Consider the following 22,170-nt stretch of genomic DNA (forward strand, 5'->3'; position numbering starts at 1 on the left):
TTATTACACAGGAAAAAACAACTACACGTAAAATAATCACAGCGTGACACCTCTGCCTTTGTAAATGGAGGGACAGTAACTGTGTGTTTATATGTAAGAGTGTAAAACCTGCAGACAGAGACAAAATACTGTTAATCTGACTGTCTGCCATTCTGCAATTCCTCTCATGTAAGCAATAACGTGGCCACAGCGTGATGTGGAAAAAGGCTCATACCTTTGATGTTGCGTGACTCTGTATTCCTCGTCCACACGTAAACGCAAAAAATGAATTTTAAAAAATCTCCGTTTTCGGTGATTCGAAACGCTGTTTACGTGGACGAAACAGCTGCTTTTCAAAATCACCCGTGTACTCGTAAAACAAAGGGGGGCCCAGCAAAAAAAGTTTGGGAACCACTGGGTTACAGTAAGGTCATGGTTAGGGAAAGCATCGCGCCCATTAGCTGTCCCCACGAGCTCTGATTACCCGACGTGTTTCTGCACTGATGTGTCCAAAGCTCTGTCTGCTCTGTTTGAATGCTCAGGGTCCGGTGTTTTTGCTGGAGGACAATAAATCAGCCATCTCACTCAACGACGCTTTAATGTGGGCGAAGGTCAACCCCTTCTCCCCGCTGGGGACGGGACTCCGCATCAACCCCTTTTAACACACACGAAGAAGAGGAAGACGGTCACGGCGGCGATGACACAGACACCAGCGGCTGAAGCTCAAACACTTTTTGCCAACTGAAGCTTCAGAGGAGCTCAAAGCTTTTGTAGATTTTGATATTGGTTAGCTGTTACGTGATGAGAATGTAGCCAACCAATCGTGCTTCACGTGTGGAGGAGGACTGGTGTTGAATGTGTCGTACTGGGTAGGACTCCCGCTTCATTTCCCACAATGTGATCATGTACATACAGGGTATAGATCTGAGTTCTTCTACTGTACAAAGAAAGCACTGGAATAAAGACACCACTGAGTATTTATGGGAGACTTTCTTTGTGTTCGTGTTAATCTTCTCTCAGCTGCTCCCTTTAGGAGTCACCACAGTGGATCACCTGCCTCCTTCTATCCCAGCGTTCTCCTCTGCCACACCAACTCTCTGCATGTCGCCTTCACTGCATCCACCAATCTTCTCTGAGGTCTTCCTCCTTTCCTGCTGCCTGGCATGTTCACCTCTCCACCTGTCTGCCTCTCGTTCACACACGTATGTCGTACCTCCACCTCTCCAGGCTCTCCTCCACCTGCTCCCTACTCTCAGAACAGATCACAGTATCATCTGCAAACATGAGAGACTCACCTGTGAGCCTGTCCGTCCCCACTGCAAACAAGGAGGAGCTGAGAGCTGATCCCTGATGTAATCACCACCCCCACCTTGAACCCATCTGTCACTCCTACCGCACACCTCACCTCTGTCCTCACATCTCCTGCACCACCCTCACATACTTTACTGACCCTCCTGACTTCCTCTCTCAGATCTACAAAGACACAATGAAAGAATCTGTCCACACACTGTTATATCATATTAGGGCGGCTCAGGACTGTTCATTTATGTGAATACATACATGCTGGCATCTCCTCAAAATGCTTTATTGAAAGGCAAAGATCCAACAAATTAGAGAAAACACAAATAATCAGACGACCCTCTCCTGGCAGCACTTGGTGACTGGAGGAAAGAAGAACTGTTTTAACAGGAAGAGAAGCGAGGTGTGTGTGGTTCTGCTGGAGGTTTCTTCCTGTTAAAAGGGAGTTTTTCCTTCCCACTGTCACCAAAGTGCTTCTCATAGGGGGTCATATGATTGTTGGGTGTTTCTCTGTATGTGTTATTGTCCGATCTACCTTGAGGCGACTGTTGTTGTGATTTGGTGCTGAATAAATAAATCTGATTTGAATCGAATCATATTATTTGGGAATTCTACATACAGCGGTCCCTCGTCTATTGTGGGAGTAGCCAACTTTATTTTTTACAATTATTACAGATGTTTTAAGGCTGGAAAACCCCTCACTGCACACTTTACACTTTTCTCAGACAGGCATGAACATTTTCACATTTTTCTCTCTCGTTCAAACCTTCGTAGAAAAATAAGTCCAGTATTATAGACCGAAACCAAAGATCAAACCCTGTTTTCAGAACATGGGAGCAGAGCAGCTGCCAGAGAATTTAACATTAATGAATCAATAATGAATCAATGGTACAGAAGTGGAGGAAGCAAGAAGAATGAGTTGAGTAAAGTTTGACTTATCTGACTGTTTTAATGCGGTGTGCCTTATGGTCCAAAAAATACAGTAACTTCTACCTTCCCTCAGCATGTCGAGAACTTTTTGTCCCACTGCTAGCGATCGACAAGCTGAACACATTCTGTACTGTACACGAGACACGGCACAGGATTGATTGACAACGATTTACAGCCAATCAGGATGCAGAACACAATGGGCTGTAAAAAAAAAAAAAAAGCATGCAAAATTGCGACAGCCGCAAAAGATGAACCGCAATATAGCGAGGGAGCACTGTGCTAACATTACTCCTGAGCTCAGGCTGCAAACTGCTCTGAACACTTGGTTTCTCAGTTTGCCTGGGTACACTCCCTGATACTGTCATTGTAAGAAGACAAGCTCCACCCACTTTCTGTTCAAATTTCTGTGAGGGGCAGCCAGTCAGAAGAAAGCAGACTTAAACGTCGGGGACCAATCGTTCTACAGACCAAAGACTGTAGAACGATAACTGGAGAGCCAGACCAGGAAAAGACAACGATCATAACCACAAATCATTTCATGTCTTTGTGGATTCATTCACAGGGAAACTTCAGCACAGCAGCTGTGAGATCAGCCTCACTGAACCTCTTTGTTTATACCCGTCTCTTCATGACAACCTGTGACTTCATGCAAACCACACACGGGTTCTTGGAGAGCGCCCAGTTTGGGAAAAAGCCAACATTTTCACCACGGTGAAAGGATTCAATTGGCCGAGGATTTATGAGGAATGTCAACAGTGAAAACAGGGCTAAGGCTGACTGACGCTGTGTCCCAGCCCACAGTTCAGAGGAGATAAAGACACACAAAGGATTGCGCTGTACAAATAAAGTTGCTGCATGCTGCTGCCACAGTCGTTTTTCTGTATTGGACTGACACAGTGATGAGTATCAAATATGTTCCTCCAGCCACACAAGAAGATGATCAGAATAAAAACCAGCTCAAGTCCAGGAAACACATCTGCAGGAGGAATAATTTTAGGGTACCGCCGCCGTTATTGTGTTTAAATGGGAGATTGAGTTGGAAGCGTAATATTTGATATGAAGAATATCAAAGACTACTAAGCATTTCCACACACTTTCCTATACTATGGATAAAGATGGAAGCAACAACTTTGAAATTACCCACTGTGTGCAGACTTAATGCCGGTTTTTGGCTCACGCCATCTTAGAGGTGACCTTATGCTAATTAGTGCAGGCACTAAACCTGGAGCTCCGCCTTCTTGGACAGTCTGTTACTACAGTAACCTCACATGATGACATTAAAAATGCTCCAAAAGGCTCCAACAACGGTTCACAGGTCTCTGTTCAGGGACTCCAGTTAGCAAAGGTGAAGCTAGCAGACAGCTAGCAGCTACAGCCGCCTGTGCGGCCATCGGCCTGTTCCGTCAATGAGGCCACGCCCCTAATTATGCAAACTTCTTGCCCCAGCAGTTCCACGTTCAAGAAGTTAGGGTGGCAAGGCGTCTTTAATCCTTACAGTCCATGTACACGCTTTGCTAACCAAGCTAGCTTGCAGTCTAAAAACTGGATTTTACAAACCAATGGGTGATGTGCATACTGTGACCTCACTCCTCGTGTACCACGTATTGGCTGTGAATAAATATTAAAACACGGAAAATAAACAGACATTGTGAAACTACAAATGTTAGCATACAATTATTGTTTAGGTTATCAAAACTCCATATTTATTGATTTATTTGTGTTTACATGTCACATAAACCAGCTATAAAAGAGTAACTGTTACAGTTCTTTAAATAACACTAATCAAAGAAGCCGTCATCTCTGAGGTGGACCACAGTGACGGTCCAGCGTTTCCTGTGACGCACAAACAATTAGCTAAAAACGAAAAAACTCATCTGTAACTTTGGCTTGCTGGATATTGTTTGTATGATCACTGTTTTCATGTTATGCAGATGATTATTAAATAAAAAAGATTCGAATCCAAACAGACGCAGTTCTGACTGAAGCTCCTGCAGCGTCCACGTGTCGTCCCGAGCGTCTCTGGTGAGCTGCAGTCAGACGGGTGAGAGCGCCGCATCTTTCCTTCAGCATGTGAGTCCTGAGTGTGGAGCTCAGGCCGACATGGGCTCATAGGTGTGGAAATGGATTCCCTTGGAGCAGGTGATCTTCATCACCGCTCCGTGCAGACTGGTGTCCGTGATCAGCCTCATCATGCCCTCTGCTATCAGCGACGGCCTGCAGGTCAACAAGAAGAAAAACACACGCTGTTGTTTTTGCATCACAAATTACGACTTCATGACTTTCTTCACAAATTAAATTTTAACCATTAGAGAAACAAGTCATCCCACAGACACATCATTATCTACAGCATAGGTGTCAAACTCTGGCCCGCGGGCCAAATTTGGCCCGCAGCCTAATTACATTTGGCCCACGAAGCCATACCAAATTACTATTAGAGCTGGCCTACTGGTATTATACAGCTAATATATATATTGTTTAGTATTAAGCTTTGCTTGTTCCATATTCACTTTTCCAGCAAAACTCATTTGAGTCCATAAGAAAAGATTCATTCTTATATCTGGAGGAAGATTTTTTTTTCAATAAATATTAACGTTAGCCCGCGACTTTGTTCCTGTTTTGAATTTTGGCCCACTGTGTATTTGAGTTTGACACCCCTGGTCTACAGCAACGTGTAAAATAAGGTAAAAATATACAATTTGTGCATGTAAATGGAGAGTCCTCTTCACACACTGAGGTTAATTATGGAGTTCCACAGGGTTCAGTGCTAGGACCAATTCTGTTTACATTATACATGCTTCCCTTAGGCAGCATCATTAGAAGACATAGCATACATTTACACTGCTATGCAGATGACACCCAGCTCTATCTGTCCATGAAGCCAGATAACACACACCAATGAGTTAGGCTACGTCCACACGTACCCGGGTATTTTTGAAAACGCAGATTTTTCTATGCGTTTGCACCTTTCGTCACTGAAAATGGAGATTTTTAAAAACTCCGGCCAGGGTGGATATTTTTGAAAACTCAGTTTTTGCGTTTACGTGTGGACGAGAAAAACGGAGAAAACGCAGAAAACGCAGCGTCAAAGGTGTGCGCCTTTTTTGACGTCACACTGTGCGCCACGTTATTGTTTCAGTGAAATGAATTTCTACAATACTGTTACTGTTACTGTTAATTCTACTCTCTGCAGTGTTTAAATGCTTACATATACACACACAGTTACTGTCCCTCCACACATACGACTCTGTTCTGCTTCTATGCCCCAGCTTTGTTTACTTTTTCCCACCGAGGCTTCTAGACTTCTGATTGGCCAACATTTCTGCACGGTTAGGAATCTAGCGCCACCTGCTGCTTTGGCATGTTCATAGCAGCGTTTTCCTTCATTTCTGCCTTTATGTGTGGACGGGATTATTTTTTAAAACGAAAACGGAAAATCTCCGTTTTCAAAAATACCTGTGTACGTGTGGACGTAGCCTTAAACTGCAGGAATGTCTTAAAGACATAAAGACCTGGATTGGGGCTATATAAATAAAACTGAACTTTTTCCTAGCTTTAAAACTGGATTTGAAGCTAAATCGATGGATTATCTTGGCTCCCAGAATAGAATCCAAACTAATCCAAACAACTGATTTCAATGAGCTCTTTAAACTTGCTGAACCTACTGGATCATCCTGTCTCAACCACTTAATTCAAATAATTCTTAACTGGATTTAAATGTGACTCAGCAAACAACTGTAACCATAACAACTTGATTCAAATATTTGAACTCGCCTGAACATAAAGGCCGACCCAGCGGGTTACCCTAACAAACTATCCTCCCGTTACTTATCTCCATGATTTAAGTCAAATTAAGAACATTCTTGATTCAAATGTCAACACCGACTACAGACGACTCTCATCTCAAACCCACTGCAGCCACTTCAGTGCCACCATCACATCATATTTATCCTCAAACTGACATTAGTCTAAACTATAAACGCTTCCAAATCTTAATCTGAGGAAGGAGAACCTCAGTCAGGAGTCTGAATCCTTATTTAGGTAACTGTGTAACATCGTGGAGGACTGTGGATCCCTGTTGGCCGTTTCCTTTGTTTCCAGAGTTCAGCCTTTCAGAAGTCACTGAGAAAGCTTTTACTCAAACTAAACTCACCGTAACTTTGAACTAAAATATAACGATTTACATCATGGGGATTTACTGTTGTCTCCAAAGGCAGGTTGAGTTTTTACAGAGTGACTAACACAAGTAAACACCACATTCCCTAAAAACACTACAGCTGCTGTTCTGCCCTCTTTCAGCGAGTCAGTGGATGTACAGATGCATATATCCACATGTGTTCAGGAAGTCATCTGGACTCAATTTCCTCTGACACTAAATGATTCCCTCCTGCAGAGCTTTCACAGCGTTGAGCAAACTGCACACAGCGTGCTCTCTGCACAGTGTGGACACTGTTCAGCGTCTCTCACAGCTGGACTGAACCACTCCAAACGCTTCATCGGGTTTCCTGAAAGAGAAGAAGTCTTTCAAACAGCAGTGATGCAATCAGAGCAGAGATGGGTTTAAAGTGGAGTTAAGAACAGATCTGATCCGTGCTGAGCAGCAGGTCTCTCACTCGTCCAGCTTCATTCATATGAAGCTGAATGTCGCGTCCTCACCCAGACCTCTGAGCTCCCTGAGCACACTCAGCTGACACCAGCTGCTGCTGTAGCGCAGACAACTGAGGTGAGACCAGATCGGACTGCAATGTGCCAACGTTCATCTGCAGGAGGTTTAAAACACACATGAAACACTGCAGCAGCAACAAGCGCCAAACTTTGGAGCTAACGCTGATGTGCCAAAAACTGCAGTTCCTCTATCGTCCACACGAGGCTTTAAACACGTTTGCATCAGTTTTGGTGATCGTTGCTGCTGACTGGCACATGGACTTACTGTAGAACTCCAAACTTGCTCATGCTCCGTTTGAAGTCGTCCTTGAACTTGACGAACTTGCCCATGTTGTCCTCGTCTTCCACCGACTGCAGCAGGGGCGTGTCGACGAAGGCCGGACACAGCGCGTGGATGCGAACGCCGTAGTCGCCCTGAATGGCCGCGTCCTGCAGCGACACGAGAACAAGCTGCTGAGCGGCCCTCTCATCCCGAAAGGCTTCGTGCTGCGCTTTCGCTAATGTGTGTGCGTCTTACCGCCATCGCTCTGGTGAAGCCAATGACTCCGTGTTTAGTGGCCGTGTAGACGGGCTGGTGAGGGGAATGCATGAAGGCTGAAAAAGGAAAGACCCAGAGGGAAAAACACGATGTTATCACAGTTTGTAACATGCAGGCCAAACACAGCTGCTGCAGCTGCACCTCGTTTTAAACGCCGCAGGCTCAGCTGATCCGGGTTTACTGGGATTAAACCCGACTCAGAGACCCGTCCGAGCATCCTGTCTTTGATGAAATAGTCACCGCGTGACTCGCAGCTGTTTCAGCTCCGTGAAGGCTTTCATAATAAATACACATTTCCTTCACTTTGTCCTCACAGTGCGTTGACGAGAACAACAAAGACAACGACCGGCGACCTGGCTGCACAAATGTCATGTGACCACATGACATTCAGACTCCTGAACTCTGCCTCCTGACATCTGACCCACGTTAAACTCATGGACTGAACATACACACACCCACAATGGACAACTGTACCCTCAAACACAATAATAACATGGACTGAACCACCACTCACAACCACTAGCACTTTATATAGCCTCTGTAGAAACTATCTACACCCTCACTTATCTTAACTGCACTACTGTATAGCTCTGTGTAAATAATCATTCTGTACATTCGATAATTTTTAATCCTACAACTGTTTACAACTTGCATAGTTCCCATTTCTGTATAGCTGTATATCTCAGATTCTGTAAAGTTATTTATTTCATATTCTGTATAGTTTTTCATATTTATATCCTGTTCATATCCTGTACATAGCTTGTACTCACTACAGCCTGTACATACTTATAGTTATAGAATATTCACAACATACTTCATACCGTGTACATTATAACATACCATAATAGACCCATTTCTGTAATATACTCACATATCTATATTATTGCTAATATATATTGTAATATATCTATATCACTAAAGCACTTCTGGATGGATGCAAACTGCATTTCGTTGCCCTGTACCTGTGCATGTGCAATGACAATAAAGTTGAATTCTATTCTATTCTATCCAAATGAACAACACACACACACACACACACACACACACACACACACACACACACTGATGTTATCACCAGTGGGATGAGGGTGAAATGATTACCACATGTCTGCTGTTAGTGCAGGCTGAGCTGTGCTAGATCGACATCATGATGCATGATTAAAACAAACACAGATTAAATTCTGACGTGAAGCACAGACGATGAAAACGTGCCTGAGAATCGTCTGAGCGGCTCCACGTTAATCAGATATGTTTCTGAACAAAGCCGATAGAAAAATACTTTGTTATTGACCAAACGGATCATCTGTAATCCACACACATCACAGCTGGACCAGTGTCACATGACCCGGGGATGGTTCATCTCCTCAACTCTGAGAAACCAGGATAAAAACAGGAAATGACATCGACAGCGTCGGCCTCGGGGCTCAGGGCTGTGTGTCGGACAGGGTCGTCTGCAGTACGGGGGCCCCACAGGGAACGGTTCTGGCTCCGTTCCTCTTCACCATCTACACTGCAGACTTCTCCCACAATTCCACCCAGTGCTTCCTGCAGAAGTTCTCTGATGACTCTGCAATAGTCGGCCTCATCACTGATGGGGACGACAAGGACACAGAGGACTGACTCAGGACTTTGTGGACTGGTGCCAGCTGAACTACCTCCAGATCAACACCAGTAAAACCAAGGAGCTGGTGGTAGACTTCCGCAGGCACAAGCATTCTCCACTGCAACCACTGAACATCCAGGGTATGGACATTGAGGCTGTGGACAGCTACAGGTACCTTGGTGTTCATCTGAACAACAGACTGGACTGGACTCATAACTCAGACGCCCTCTACAGGAAAGGGCAGAGCAGGCTGTACCTGCTGCGGAGACTCAGGTCGTTTGGGGTGGAGGGCCCACTCCTGAAGACCTTCTATGACTCTGTGGTGGCCTCAGCCATCTTTTACGGTGTGGTCTGCTGGGGCAGCAGCATCTCTGCTGGGGACAGGAAGAGACTGAACAGGGTGATCCGAAGGGCCAGCTCTGTTCTAGGATGCCCTCTGGACCCAGTGGAGGTGGTGAGTGACAGGAGAACGGCGGCTAAGCTGTCATCCCTGTTGGACAACATCTCCCACCCCATGCAGCAGACTGTGACAGCACTGAGCAGCTCCTTCAGTGGGAGACTGCGGCACCCACGGTGTGGGACGGAGAGATTTCGCAGGTCTTTCCTCCCCACTGCTGTCAGACTCCACAACAAAGACTTTAACTGAACAAACACACACATCCACACATGTGCAATAACACTAAGCGCAAAACTCTTCCTGCCATCGTTGTATTATACTCATATTGTATATAGCATTTGTCTTCTATTTTTATCCTATTGTATACAGTATTTTATTTTATTCTATTCTATTGTGTACAATGTCTCATAGATATATTATTCCAGTGTTCTTTCTCTATACAACTGTCCACTGCTGTAACAAAACAAATTCCCCACGCGTGGGACTAATAAAGGTTATCTTCTCTTCTCTTTATCGGGTTGATGACCACCGTCGTGCGACCACAGAGAAGATATCCTGGCTTTGCTGAGCTTTGTGTCACACTGCCTGGGCGTGACGTGAAGTTCTAATAACTGTCAGCCGATCTGTAGCTGGGAGCTCTCCCACAGGAACATCACTCAGAATCTTTGTGAAACACAAATATTTTTACGGCACAGAGCAGTGCGACCTTTGACCTGGAACCTAACACCTGCTCGAAGACCTCTGCCCAGACCCGAGGCCGCGAAAACAACGAAGGAAGGGTCAACCCTGGATCTGCAGCCTGCAGCGGGACAGCAGATACGAGTCACTGCAACATAATGAGGAGTGTGTGTGTCTGTGTGTAATCTAACCACACAGGAACTCACTATAATCTGTCTCATCTAATCATCGCCTACGTGGAGTTTATTTGCTCCAATGAAGCACGTTGCCGTTGCATGAGGGGACATCCCGAAGTGTTCTGGTCTCATAAACGGCGCTAATCCCACAGAAAACGCAGCTTCCTCGGAGCTCTGCGTGGGATGTTGTAGAGGAAGATCACGGCTCTCGCAGGCCTTTAAAGAGCAGCATGAGGACAATAAAACACCAGCAGAGCTCGGGACTCGTCTTTGTTGTGTTGGACTGTGATGGAGAGAAGATGTTGGAGGAGAATGAACTTTTCCATGACGGAGCGATCCACAGCCCTGGTGGATATCTGCCAACCTGTCATAGCTGCTTTTTGTTTCATGTGTTTCTAACACAACACCCACATCCAAGGAAGAAGAGGAATGTTTCCATGAGCCAGGCCTCCAGCGAGGACAGATTTCTCACAGCCACATTTTCTGAAAGGAGAAAGTCAGCGGAGAGCCAGGTGCTCCCAGCTGGTCCACTCCTAGAGCTCATATCACTCATTCATATCTGCTGTTACTCAGGAAGGGCACCATTTTGCTTCCAAGTATGTGACGAGGTCAGTGCTGACGCCCCGCTGTCGTGTTTTTAAGCTGCAGGTCTCTAAAGAGCTGCAGGGTTCATGCACAGTGAAGAAGGTTCACAGACACAGCGGCGAGCGCAGCGTTCAGCTCAGCTCGCCGCACAAAATAGAAGCAGAAAAGCTGACAGACAGGAAGCGCGCCCGGGTGTGCCGCTGCAGAAAACGTCCTTGTGATGAGGTCAGACTGAGCTGAGCTTTCTGCTGACCTTTGACTCGCTGCCCTCTGCCCTTTGAAATGAACAGGAAGAAAAAGCTGATTGTTGTATTTGCACTGGGAACATTAGTCAGCTGATTTTGGAGGGTGATGAGTGGGGGCGCCTCTTTCTCAGAGCCACTGGCAGCTCGCCGCAGCAGCAGCAGCGACTCAGGCGAAGCGCAGTCACACGCCGCCGTGGCCTTATGGACACAACTGTCGTGTAATCTTTGGCGAACTTTAACATCCCTGAACAAAAATCGCTGTATGAAATCTGAAAGCCTGGCAGAGTGTCTGTTGTTTTAATAATACATGTTTCTGCACGTGTGCGTGTTACCTGCCATAGAGGATACATTGATAATGGTGCCTCCTTGCTTGCCGTTCTCTTTGCTCATGTGCTCCAGAGCCAAGTAGGTTCCCTTGATGACCGAGGTCTGCAGACAAAGATAAGACGAGTGTTCACAGCTGTAAACTGAGGCATGCGCTCGTGATGAGGAAGTTAAACATGCGTGAACCCACTGATAACACGCTTTAAAGACGAGCTTCTCACTCTTCACTGACTGCAAAGAATTGTTTCTTTAGCTCACATATCTGGCAGAACAGCTGACACAGCAACAGAAATGATGCGGTTATTGAAGCTCCAGTTAGTGTCACATTATTACTGTCATGTTATAGGCCCCCAAAACAGGGGGCAGGAGGGGGTCTGGATGAAGACTGGGTTAAAAGTGTTTGGGCATGGAGTCATGAAGCACTGAGGGACAACAAACAACAACAAATAAAAGAAAGCTGTCACGGCTGGCGGAGTGAGCTGTGTGGAGTGGAGGAAAAGGAGGACCCAAAATGCAGTAAACTGATGATACGAGTGAAGTTTATTTACACGGTGGCGGTGGCAAAAACAGGCAATGAAGCATAAGTAATTACAAACGGAAACCTAAACTGGGAGAAACTAAAGAGCAAACCTGAAATCTTACAAAACGGAGAGAGACGCAGGCCAGGATACCAAGAAACACAGATGAGCCGACAACGAACACAGACCGACACCCACTATATATACACACACAAGGTAATCGGGTAATCGCACACAGGAGGGAAGAACAGCTGATCTGAATACACATGATGACTGGAGGACACAAGCTGAACACAATGACAACAGACACAGACTTTCAGAACAAAACAGGAAATCTAGAACCCGAACCGGACACAAGGGGGGAGGACACAGAATAACTAGAACAGAGGGAAATAATCACAAAACACAAAACGCTGGGTCAACGACCCAGGACCATGACAAAAGCAGATTGTTTCTTGCCCACAGACACTTGGTGAGCAGTCAGGTGACTCACCCAGCAGCATCAGGACTCAGAGCACAGGTGAAGTGTTCACCTGGTCTCCTCTCCAGCAATGACCTGCTGAATATACCAAACTCATGTGCTCCTAACAGAGTCGTGTAGGAGGCAACACCCGGCCGTGCACACAAACACTCCCCCAGTCTGAGACCAGCAGGGCTGCATAAATGGACCCGACTCCAAAGACAAACAGCTCTTTGGGGCACCAGGTGTGAACTTACCCGAGAGTCAAGAAAACAAAGATGGAAAACTTTTTAATGAATTAAACTTTTGCTTTGGTTTAGCTGATGTCAGTGTTGGAATGAAAATGGTCTGACAGATCTGAAGTTTGCTTAAGAAAGAGAAGTGATACTGACAGCGTGAGACAGCGCACCTTTAAAGTGGTTATCAGTGTATCAGCTCTTATCCGAGTATCAGGCTGTGACTGATTAAAGCATGTATGACGGGCTGACAGGAACCACAACACAAAGACGGGCTCAGACAGACCTGCCAGACACACAACGATCGTCGATGAGGAACTCAGCTCAACACAGAATCAAACATCACCGTGAGTTTAAGGCGCAGCAGTACAGAAACGCTCCCTCTGAGCACGCTGTTAATCTATTTTGTTCTTTTTATTCATCGAATTTTTTCCTGACCTCTGCTTTGACTCCGCTCTTGAAATCAGAGTTTAAAGACAGTGGGCTGTGAGAGCGTAGGCTGGGTCGGCTGTGAACTCTGGGATTAATAAAGTTATATGAATTCGAATCATAATCTGAGTAGTTTGATTCATTTCCTGCTCAAGCGTTCATAGATACATATAGGTGGGCATCATCTGCATAGCAATGAATACATATGTAGTGCTTTATAATAATATTTTCTAAGGAAAACATGTCTTTATCCTGTCTTCCTTCTCTCACCCCAACCAATCACAGCAGATGGCCCCGCCCCTCCCTGAGCCTGGTTCTGCTGGAGGTTTCTTCCTGTTAAAAGGGAGTTTTTCCTTCCCACTGTCGCCAAAGTGCTGCTCATAGGGGCTCATATGACTGTTGGGTTTTCTATGTATGTATTATTGTAGGGTCGACCTTACAATACAAAGCGCCTTGAGGCGACTGCTGTTGTGATTTGCTGTGTAAATAAAGTTGAGTTGAATAATGTAAAAAGTATCAGTCTCAGGAAGTCCATGACTAACTTTGTTTTTAAGAAGACGCCTCGTTTGCATGAACACACTGTCAGACAGATGTGATACAAACCACTGCAACACATTTCCCTTTCTGCAGCTCCCGGTCCAGTGCTACCAGTGCCACCAGTGCCAAAGCATCACTGACTGTATGGGCAGACTTTTATTTTGCTATCACAACAAGGGCCTTTACGTAACATGCCGCGCTCCATAAATGCACATCCATCACATCTTAAGTCCCACATTTGCGTTTCATACAGTTCTGTTGGAGTCGAAAGTTCACATCTGAAAACTTAAAACATCCCAAATATGCAACTAAGTGGAGGAAAGTATCCTCGAACTGGAACTTGGATGGAGTCTGACTCCAACAGCTGATGTGAACGGGAGCCAATTCAGGAACAATGAGTCACAGCGGTATGTTGTGAGAAGAGATCAGGTCTCTCTGCGGGCCACACTTTACAGAGTCTCGATGGTGGAGCCCATCGTCGACCAGCTGTGCTGTTAGCAAGAAAGAGGCTTTTTTTAGTCCCTCTTGTGCTTGTACTGTGTCAGTCCCATATCACCGTCCACTGTCAGACTCAAATACAGTTGATAAGTCCTGTACTGGGCCCCGTATGAGTGCCTCAGTTTAAAACAAGCTGCTTTAGCCCCTCCCCTTAAAGGCCAACCTGTCTTTAAGCCAACGTTTCACTTATTGGCTGCCCATCATAAACAAACGTTTGAAAAGCAAGTATGTAGAGCTTCTGTGGCCCAGATTTCAGCCTTTCGCCTGAGAAGACCATATTAGGATATTCCCTCTCTGTGACATCATGCAGTTCAATTCAGCTGTTGTTATTGAAACATATTTAGAACTAACAGGAAGACGAGCTGTGAAACCGAGGGTTTAGAGCAGTCTGCAGCCCGAGCTTTGGCTCACAGAGAGGACTTGTACACTGACCTTATTATCTGAAGTATGGTCATGTTTAACATGAGCCTTCACTGCTGGAGCAGAGATACGTGACTGAAAATAAGGAAAACTCATGTTTATTTATACAGCAGGAAAGATCCACGGTAAGACGCGCAGCTCGTGTTTTTCCACTGTGGCTTGGTGTGAAATCACAAGCAGCTGAAGTAATCTAACTGGTCCGGATCTTCAAACTGAGCTGAAGTATCTCGATTGAACTATTTTCATGTCCTTTTTCACTTTAAACCTGAGCTGTCGTTACTTTCTATTAGATGGAGAGCTGGAGGTTCTCCGTGCTGTAACACAGAGGTCAAAGGTGAACAGAGCAGGTATTTGTGACAGGTGACCAACAACAGCCGCAGACAGAGTGTTATTTTTACCAGCCAAACTAGAAACGACTGGCTAAGCCAATGAACTTATCAGGAAAGTCATTTCCGCCATCTATTCAGCAAGTGCCGGTGTCGCCCCCTGTTGGCACTGACACAGAATGAAGGTGGACAACACAGGATGTGATGTCAGCGGGTTAGCGTGGGGCTGAATTTATAATAAGACAAAATGTCAGAAGATGAGGCTGATAGTACTTTAGTCACCGCTTTCAGTTTCTGTATGTATACGCATGGATCGATGAGGACCTGCAGTTTTGGGAGCCTCGTCGCCACCATGAGAAGAATCCAACCGTTCACCTTCTGACAGGCTGACATTCCCCGACTACACGCAACATTTGTACTATTTTCAAGTGAGTTGCTGCCACAGGATAAACTTTTGTGTTGTGACCTGTGGCTCTATCTGGATCACATTCCAATCTAACTTTGAAAAATGTTTTGACTCCCTGCCTTCTTTGAGTGTTAGGTTACACCCGACATTCCTTATTCCACATGGCCTGGAAAACCTGCACAGTTCAGGAAGAGCTGAGGATCTAAAAGAGCGGTGTGCTCTGGATCCTCTGAGTTGCGATCTGAAAGGAAAAGCTCTATGCTACTTTAATAAATAAATAATTTTTTTTTATTTATATAGCACCTTTCTAGACAGAATCACAAAGTGCTGCACATAATAATACTTCTGATTAGGCTTCCTCAGGTTTTTCCTCAAAGCACAAAAAGAGATAAAGCTGCAAATGTTTCTGCTTCAATTATCTTACAGATTTATCATCCTTTGTAAAATGCATGTTTGCGATTGGTCAGATGCTGCACCTCCATCAGGTGAGCATCAGTGAGGTGCTGATGGGGAAAGATATCATGGGCATGCTAAGCTTCCTCTGATGCACCACCCCCGGGGCATCAGTCTGATCTAGCGTTCATGCATTAAGGCAGCATGCGTGTTATTTTGGTTTGCCATCTCACCAGGTTCACTTGGATGGTCTTCTCCCAGTCCTTTTCGTTGGTGATGCCGGCGTTGTTGATGACGATGTCCAGATGGCCAAATTGGTCCACGGTGTTCTGGAAGGTGTCTGTTCCACAGAGACAAGAAATCAAAATGGGGTGATTTCAGACGCTAATACAGGAACTTCTAAAAACATCAATGACAAGCTCCCATCAGAATGTAAACAGGGTTTCACTCATTAAGACTGCACTCGCTGTTATAACAGAGCCTCATTACCATCGTAGCACCATGTAGTTTACACTTTAATCTGCTTCATCGTTCTCAACACGCCAAACTTATCCGAGCTACTACCAAGAACTCTGGAAGTGCCCGGACCCTCGCTGTCTGGCTGTTCAGCCGAACTGATGCTGATCATCAAGCAAGAAAGGCCAATCGTCATGGAGCTGACCAAGAGGGCCCAATCGTTATAGAGCTGACCAAGAGGGGCCAATCGTTATAGAGCTGACCAAGAGGGGCCAATCATCATGGAGCTGACCAAGAGGGGCCAATCATCATGGAGCTGACCAAGAAGAGCCAATCGTCATGGAGCTGACCAAGAAGAGCCAATCGTCATGGAGCTGACCAAGAAGAGCCAATCATCATGGAGCTGACCAAGAAGGGCCAATCGTTATGGAGATGACCAAGAAGAGCCAATCGTCATGGAGCTGACCAAGAAGGGCCAATCGTCATGGAGCTGACCAAGAAGAGCCAATCGTCATGGAGCTGACCAAGAAGGGCCAATCGTCATGGAGATGACCAAGAAGAGCCAATCATCATGGAGCTGACCAAGAAGGGCCAATCGTTATGGAGATGACCAAGAAGAGCCAATCGTCATGGAGCTGACCAAGAAGGGCCAATCGTCATGGAGATGACCAAGAAGAGCCAATCGTCATGGAGATGACCAAGAAGAGCCAATCGTCATGGACCTGACCAAGAGGGGCCAATCGTCATGGAGCTGACCAAGAGGGGCCAATCGTCATGGAGCTGACCAAGCTAAACTTTCCAGATCGCCCACATGAGATATGTATCCTCCATTCTGGGTCTACCTACATGTGCTGGTTTTGTTTTGGTATCAAGCATACTAGGTTTGACATTAAGCACCCCCCAGCTGACCTCTGTGCTGACCTCTTCTACCTCGGGGTGTCCAAAGACTGGGTTGTCTGGGGTAGCAGCAGCCGTTGGTGTTGTGTATTACTGTACAATAAAAAGTACTCCGAGGCGATGAAACTGAATTAAAAGTGAAATGCTGAGGAGGAAGTCAGTCTCAGGACCAGAGCCAGACTCCAAGCCAAAACAAACAACCTCCAGCTGGAAAACTCGTCCACATTTCCAGTTGGCTGTGATGTCATGAGCAGCAGGTAGAGATCAGTTTGTAAAAATGTTTAAAGTTCACCACAAGAAGTGTCAGTGGCCTGACTACTTCCTGAAATGTAACTACACACTGCAGTCTTCGAGAGGACTCACTTTACTTTACGTGTGAAAAGCTTGTGTGTGTTTCAGTTACAGGTTCAGCAAAGAGCAGGAATCCTGACACCGCGGGGTTTACACCCAAATAACTTGTCAGACGTGTCGGCCGAACGCACACGCTGTGACTGAGGGGCACATACATCATGCTGTTACGCAATCAGCCGCCAGCAGCCGGTTTATCTCTGCATGTGGGCGCGCACGATTGGTTACGCTAACAGCAACAGCAGAAACAGACCCCGAGGGAAAAACCGGAGAGGGTTAAACCTGCGTGTCTTCCGCATTCCTCACCTGGACACCTCGCAATTAGTGCTGAAGATGCAGAGACACAAAACAGAGCTGTTAACCGCACAGCTGCAAAGATGCATGAGTGCATTTAAACATGGTAAATCTCACCTTACCCCACACACACACAGACACACACACACAGGAGCTACAGCAAACAGCATTCCACAGCCGTTTGCCTGCAGGGATAGACTTTTTCAGTGTCAGACAATGAATCTTTGTTCCTCTCTCACTCTGTGACACACTTTTTCACTTACACACACTTAAATACTCGGCTTCTCCTTTTTCTCACCCAGGCACGCGCCCCCCCCCACACACACACACTAGCACACAACAGCGCCGGCAGAGCAGCAGAAAAGGAGAAGGTAACTGGAGAAAAATAAAAGGTCATGTGGTTGTAAATCAAACACAGGACAGGCTGAGTTTGAGCGGGACTCTGGGAGCGGCGAGAAAACTCGGAGCTCTGTTTGACCTCGGTGACAGGTTTGTGATAAATTAAATTAGCCCGCTTCCTCGTTGTCCAAGGCTCGGCGGTGCGCTGCGTTTGCATTACACAATTAACTGAACAGCTGCCAAACGCACTGACACACTGAAAGCTTTGACGAGAGTGACGTCAGCTCTTTTCTCGCATCTTACGGCACGGCATAATTACCTCGCAGCGCATCTCCGTTGGCCACATCGCACTCAATGAACGTGCAGTTTCCTTCTCCGAACTCGGCGTCCAGCTGGGCCTTGCACTCCTCACCGAGGTCCTTGTTCAGGTCCACCATGGCCACCTGCAGAACAGAACTTTGAGATGGACTCTGCAGCACTTTGGTTACAGTGCAACACTTACTTTGCTCAGCAGACTATATTAGTCCTGTGGTTTCACAACTGTGCAGCTCAGACGGAAACAAACATTCATTTACTTAAACAGATGGCAAAGGAAGTTCCGAGAAATGACTGATCTCTCTGAAACGCCCGTGCTGCTGCAGAGAAGCGAGTCTTTCACAATGATTTCATTACAGATTAACCTGGATTAACCACAGACTCACCTTTGAAACCCTGCTCCTGTTAAAAAAACAAGTCAAACAGTGAAGAAAAAAAGCTTTTGAGGTGAAAAGATGAAAAACACAACAGATCGAAGGAAACTAAAAGCTGCAAGCAAAAGTTGCAGCAGTACCGACCTTGGCTGAGCTCTGCAGCAGTGACTGGACCACAGCTCTGCCGATGCCCTGAGCACCCCCCGTCACCAGAGCCACCTTCCCATTCAGAGACATGCTCCCAGTACAGCTGCACTCTTCCTCCTTCTTCTTCTCTCGGTGACTGTTCTTCTCTTCCTCTCCTGCTCTGCGTCTTCCTGCACCTTTCTGCTCTCTCTCCAACTCAATCACATGTTTTCTCACCGCTCTGTTTTTATTCTTTTGGCTAAGCTGTTTTCCCCTCCTCCTCCTCCCCCCCCTCCCCCCTCGCCTTATCAGTCTATACAAACACTGCATGTGTGTGAGAGAGCGAGAGAGGGAGAGGTTAAGTAAACTCCGTAGAATAATAATTACAGGTTTAATCCAACTTGTTGTACCTGCCCTCCCGGCTCCTCCTCCACGCCCTTTCTTCTCCTCCCCTCCTCCTGTTTGATCAGCACACCTGAGCTCCTGAAATGTGTTGCTGTTTATATAAAGTCTGCATTTCAGGACATGTCAGAGACAAAACCTCAGACAGCAGCTTCTTTAAAGAGCTGTCAGTCTCTCATTGTTCTTCCTCACCGTTGGTTTTTCTCCTGCGAGGCTTAAGTGGCGTTACACAACAGCGGCAGCGCAGCTCGGGGATACGTTACAGCGAGCTTCAGGTCTCTGCACGTCCACTCTCACACTGAATGGGAACCAGCAGCTGATAATGACCAAATATGTGAAAATACCACCCGCTCCAGTGTGTTTTCCTTCTATTCTTTAAAAATAATAAAGACACATGAGGAAAGGAAAAGCTGTTGTATCTTCATGAACTTCACTATTTATATTCTGCACACTTTAGATCGAGGAACATCGCTACGCTTCCGTTCCTCTGACTTCCTGTACACGCTCTCTTCCTTTGACCTTCTTATTGTACATCCTTCCTTCATTCTTGGATCTGGAGATGATCTGCAGCGTGTTCAGCAGGCGCTCTTTAGATTTCTAGGATCTCCGAGGACCTGAAACAGCAGCAGAGGCAATATTTTGTGTGCCAGGTGAGGCCAGCCTGGACCGGACGGCAAACATCACAGGAAGTGAGGTCGCTGTGCACAAACTGGATAATAAAGATGGACACATGTTCCTCCTGCTCTGCTCTCCTAAACCTGCATTCTTGTTGGTGGCCAGCAGGTGGCGACAGCAGAAACGGGAGATATTAATGCACCTTTAGGAAATCATTTGTGTTGTAGTGATAAAGCTAAAGTGAAGCGAGTTAAGTCTGTGTATGCACTTACAAATACAACAGTACATGCACAGTAATACAAGGAATCAGCAACAACACGACATAAACAATAATAACAACGATGCGTGTATACATGTTAGTATGTAGCTCCTCCTTAATGGAGGTGAACAAAGCTTAAGCTTTGAATCAGGGCGACTGTGTCACAGACGAAGTCTGTGCAGGATTTTAAACTGTTGTTTTTTCCCAGATAGTTGAAGTCCTCCCAAATCCTTCGCCCCGGTCTGTCTGTACAACAAAGATCTGCTTTGTTAATGTCAGAGACGTCGACACTGTTGCAGAGACATTTCGAGATATCTTAAAGCTTTTGCTCAGCTTGATGAAAGTCCAGTAGCTCCTCGTTCTCCAGTCGGCTTCACATTTCAGACACACTGATGATTCAATATGAACCCAAACTGAGGAGGTCTTATGTTTCCATACAGGTATGTCTAAAAGAGCAATGAGCTCATAATATCCACAAGATCCAGTCCTCACGAATTCCAAAAGGAAGAACTAAACCTTCAGTTATTATTCGAGTGGACAGGAATCATCCTCTTTGGGGACCATTCATCTCAATGGACTCCTGTCCAGGGGCGGAGCGTGGGGGTGGCTTACTGGGCTTAAGCCCGGGTTGTTTTGTCAGAAGCCCGGGGTATTTTGGAGTGCAATTTTTTCATAGTTAGATGTCTGGCTGACAACTGTATAAAACAAAAAGTACACACAATATTCGAAGCACATAGTGCACACTGTGGGAATTTACGACTGTGCGTGAATCCCCCCCTGATATTGGTATGATCCAAGCTCAGGCACTAAGCGACTGAGCGAGGGGGCGGGGCAGCTGCTGCCCGTAAGTGCGCTGTTGGAGAGACGGAGCCAGCCATACTAAGGAGAGCTTAAGTTTGACCAGGTACCAAAGCAAATCATTCGTACCGTACAAATAATGTAAATATGATGGTGCATCACGAAAGATTGATATCAAACTGATCACTTGACCAATATTACGTTACTTGCTCTTCAAGTGAATCAACAAATGGCGAAATGAAAAGCCGAACAAATGCTATTTTTTTTAGAGATTCTTAGCTTACGTGTGTTTATTTCATATTTTCAGTTCTTACCCTCCCCGACTAAATCGGTTTCAGTTATGTACTGAAATATAAGAATGGACATTAGAGGGTTCTTTCAAAGAAAAACTCAGGTAAATGTTATTTTATATATTATGCTTTGTATGTTGTTCAGTATATTTGTATGCAAAACAAGAGGAATTTCAGTACACAGCAGGATATTCACATTTGTAACCAGATATTTACACTTTAGGGAGAAAACATAAAACATTTTTACTGCACAACATCAATTTAGAGTAAACTTTTGTTTTAGATAAATATTGAAATATCTTTTGAATTAGTTAAATGTCACAATAAAGAGAGACAGAGCTTTCTGTTTTTTATCACTTTCATCAAATTTAGGAGTACATATACACTAAGTTTATTGTTAATTAATAAGAAAACTCCAGACGATTCCATTCTGAGCTGAAGAAGCTTCTGATAGGTTAGTAGAGTCCATGTGAGTAAACAGGTGACACAGCTGTGGATGCATATAAGGCAAAACACAGAGCCTGTTTCTGTGACATGGGAAAATCAAGAGATGTCAACCAAAACACCAGGAAAAGAACTATGGAGCTCCATAAGTGTGGCTCAATTTTGAATACAATTTGGTGCCATTTGCAATTAAGAAATACAGACGATTTCTCTCTTTACTCTTAAAGTTAACAAATATGTTTTTTATATTTATCAATCTAAAAAAAATAAACATTTGGTCTGATTTGATGTTACAATTAAAAAGTGTTTGTGTTTTTATCTGAAGAGTTTGTAAATATCTGTATATTTGATGATTGTCAGCACAAAGAGAGAGAGAGGAACAGAGAGGGAGATGGAGAATGAGGACAGAACAGAGATGAACAAGAGCAGGTGAGACACACATGTTAGTCAAATGGTTGTTTACCAAAAGTATCACCGTATCATAGGTACTCATGTATCTCATACCTAGTGTTTCTTTTTAGGTTTGTTATTTTTCAAATTCTATATTTATTAAGTTATGCAGGCTTGTTTGCAC

The 22,170-nt window shown here is 45.3% G+C and overlaps 2 protein-coding genes across 2 annotated transcripts in view; one reads left to right on the forward strand and one right to left on the reverse strand.

The window, feature by feature from the left end:
- wdr17 (WD repeat domain 17) overlaps window positions 1–4,166 on the forward strand; it is a 34,424-nt gene extending 30,258 nt beyond the window's left edge. The window contains exon 32 of the mRNA XM_085460542.1: window positions 522–4,166. Coding sequence (XP_085316668.1) covers window positions 522–641 — 120 coding nt within the window. The 3' untranslated portion in view covers window positions 642–4,166. The remainder of the gene's footprint in view (window positions 1–521) is intronic.
- On the reverse strand, window positions 726–19,133 carry hpgd (15-hydroxyprostaglandin dehydrogenase). Its single transcript, XM_085460605.1, has 8 exons — window positions 18,807–19,133; window positions 18,293–18,416; window positions 15,873–15,979; window positions 11,425–11,521; window positions 7,388–7,464; window positions 7,136–7,299; window positions 3,349–4,422; window positions 726–1,452 (listed from the first exon to the last, which is right to left on the reverse strand). The coding sequence occupies exons 1-7, from the start codon at window positions 19,116–19,118 to the stop codon at window positions 4,299–4,301; spliced, it is 1,005 nt and encodes a 334-aa protein (XP_085316731.1). The 5' UTR covers window positions 19,119–19,133; the 3' UTR covers window positions 726–1,452; window positions 3,349–4,298.
- Window positions 19,134–22,170: the final 3,037 nt, after the last annotated feature.

This window comes from Copadichromis virginalis, linkage group LG6 (genome assembly GCF_057382275.1).
Source record: "Copadichromis virginalis isolate Kocher_CV1m ecotype Utaka linkage group LG6, C_Virginalis_male_GT1.1, whole genome shotgun sequence".
Taxonomy (NCBI): Eukaryota; Metazoa; Chordata; class Actinopteri; order Cichliformes; family Cichlidae; genus Copadichromis; species Copadichromis virginalis.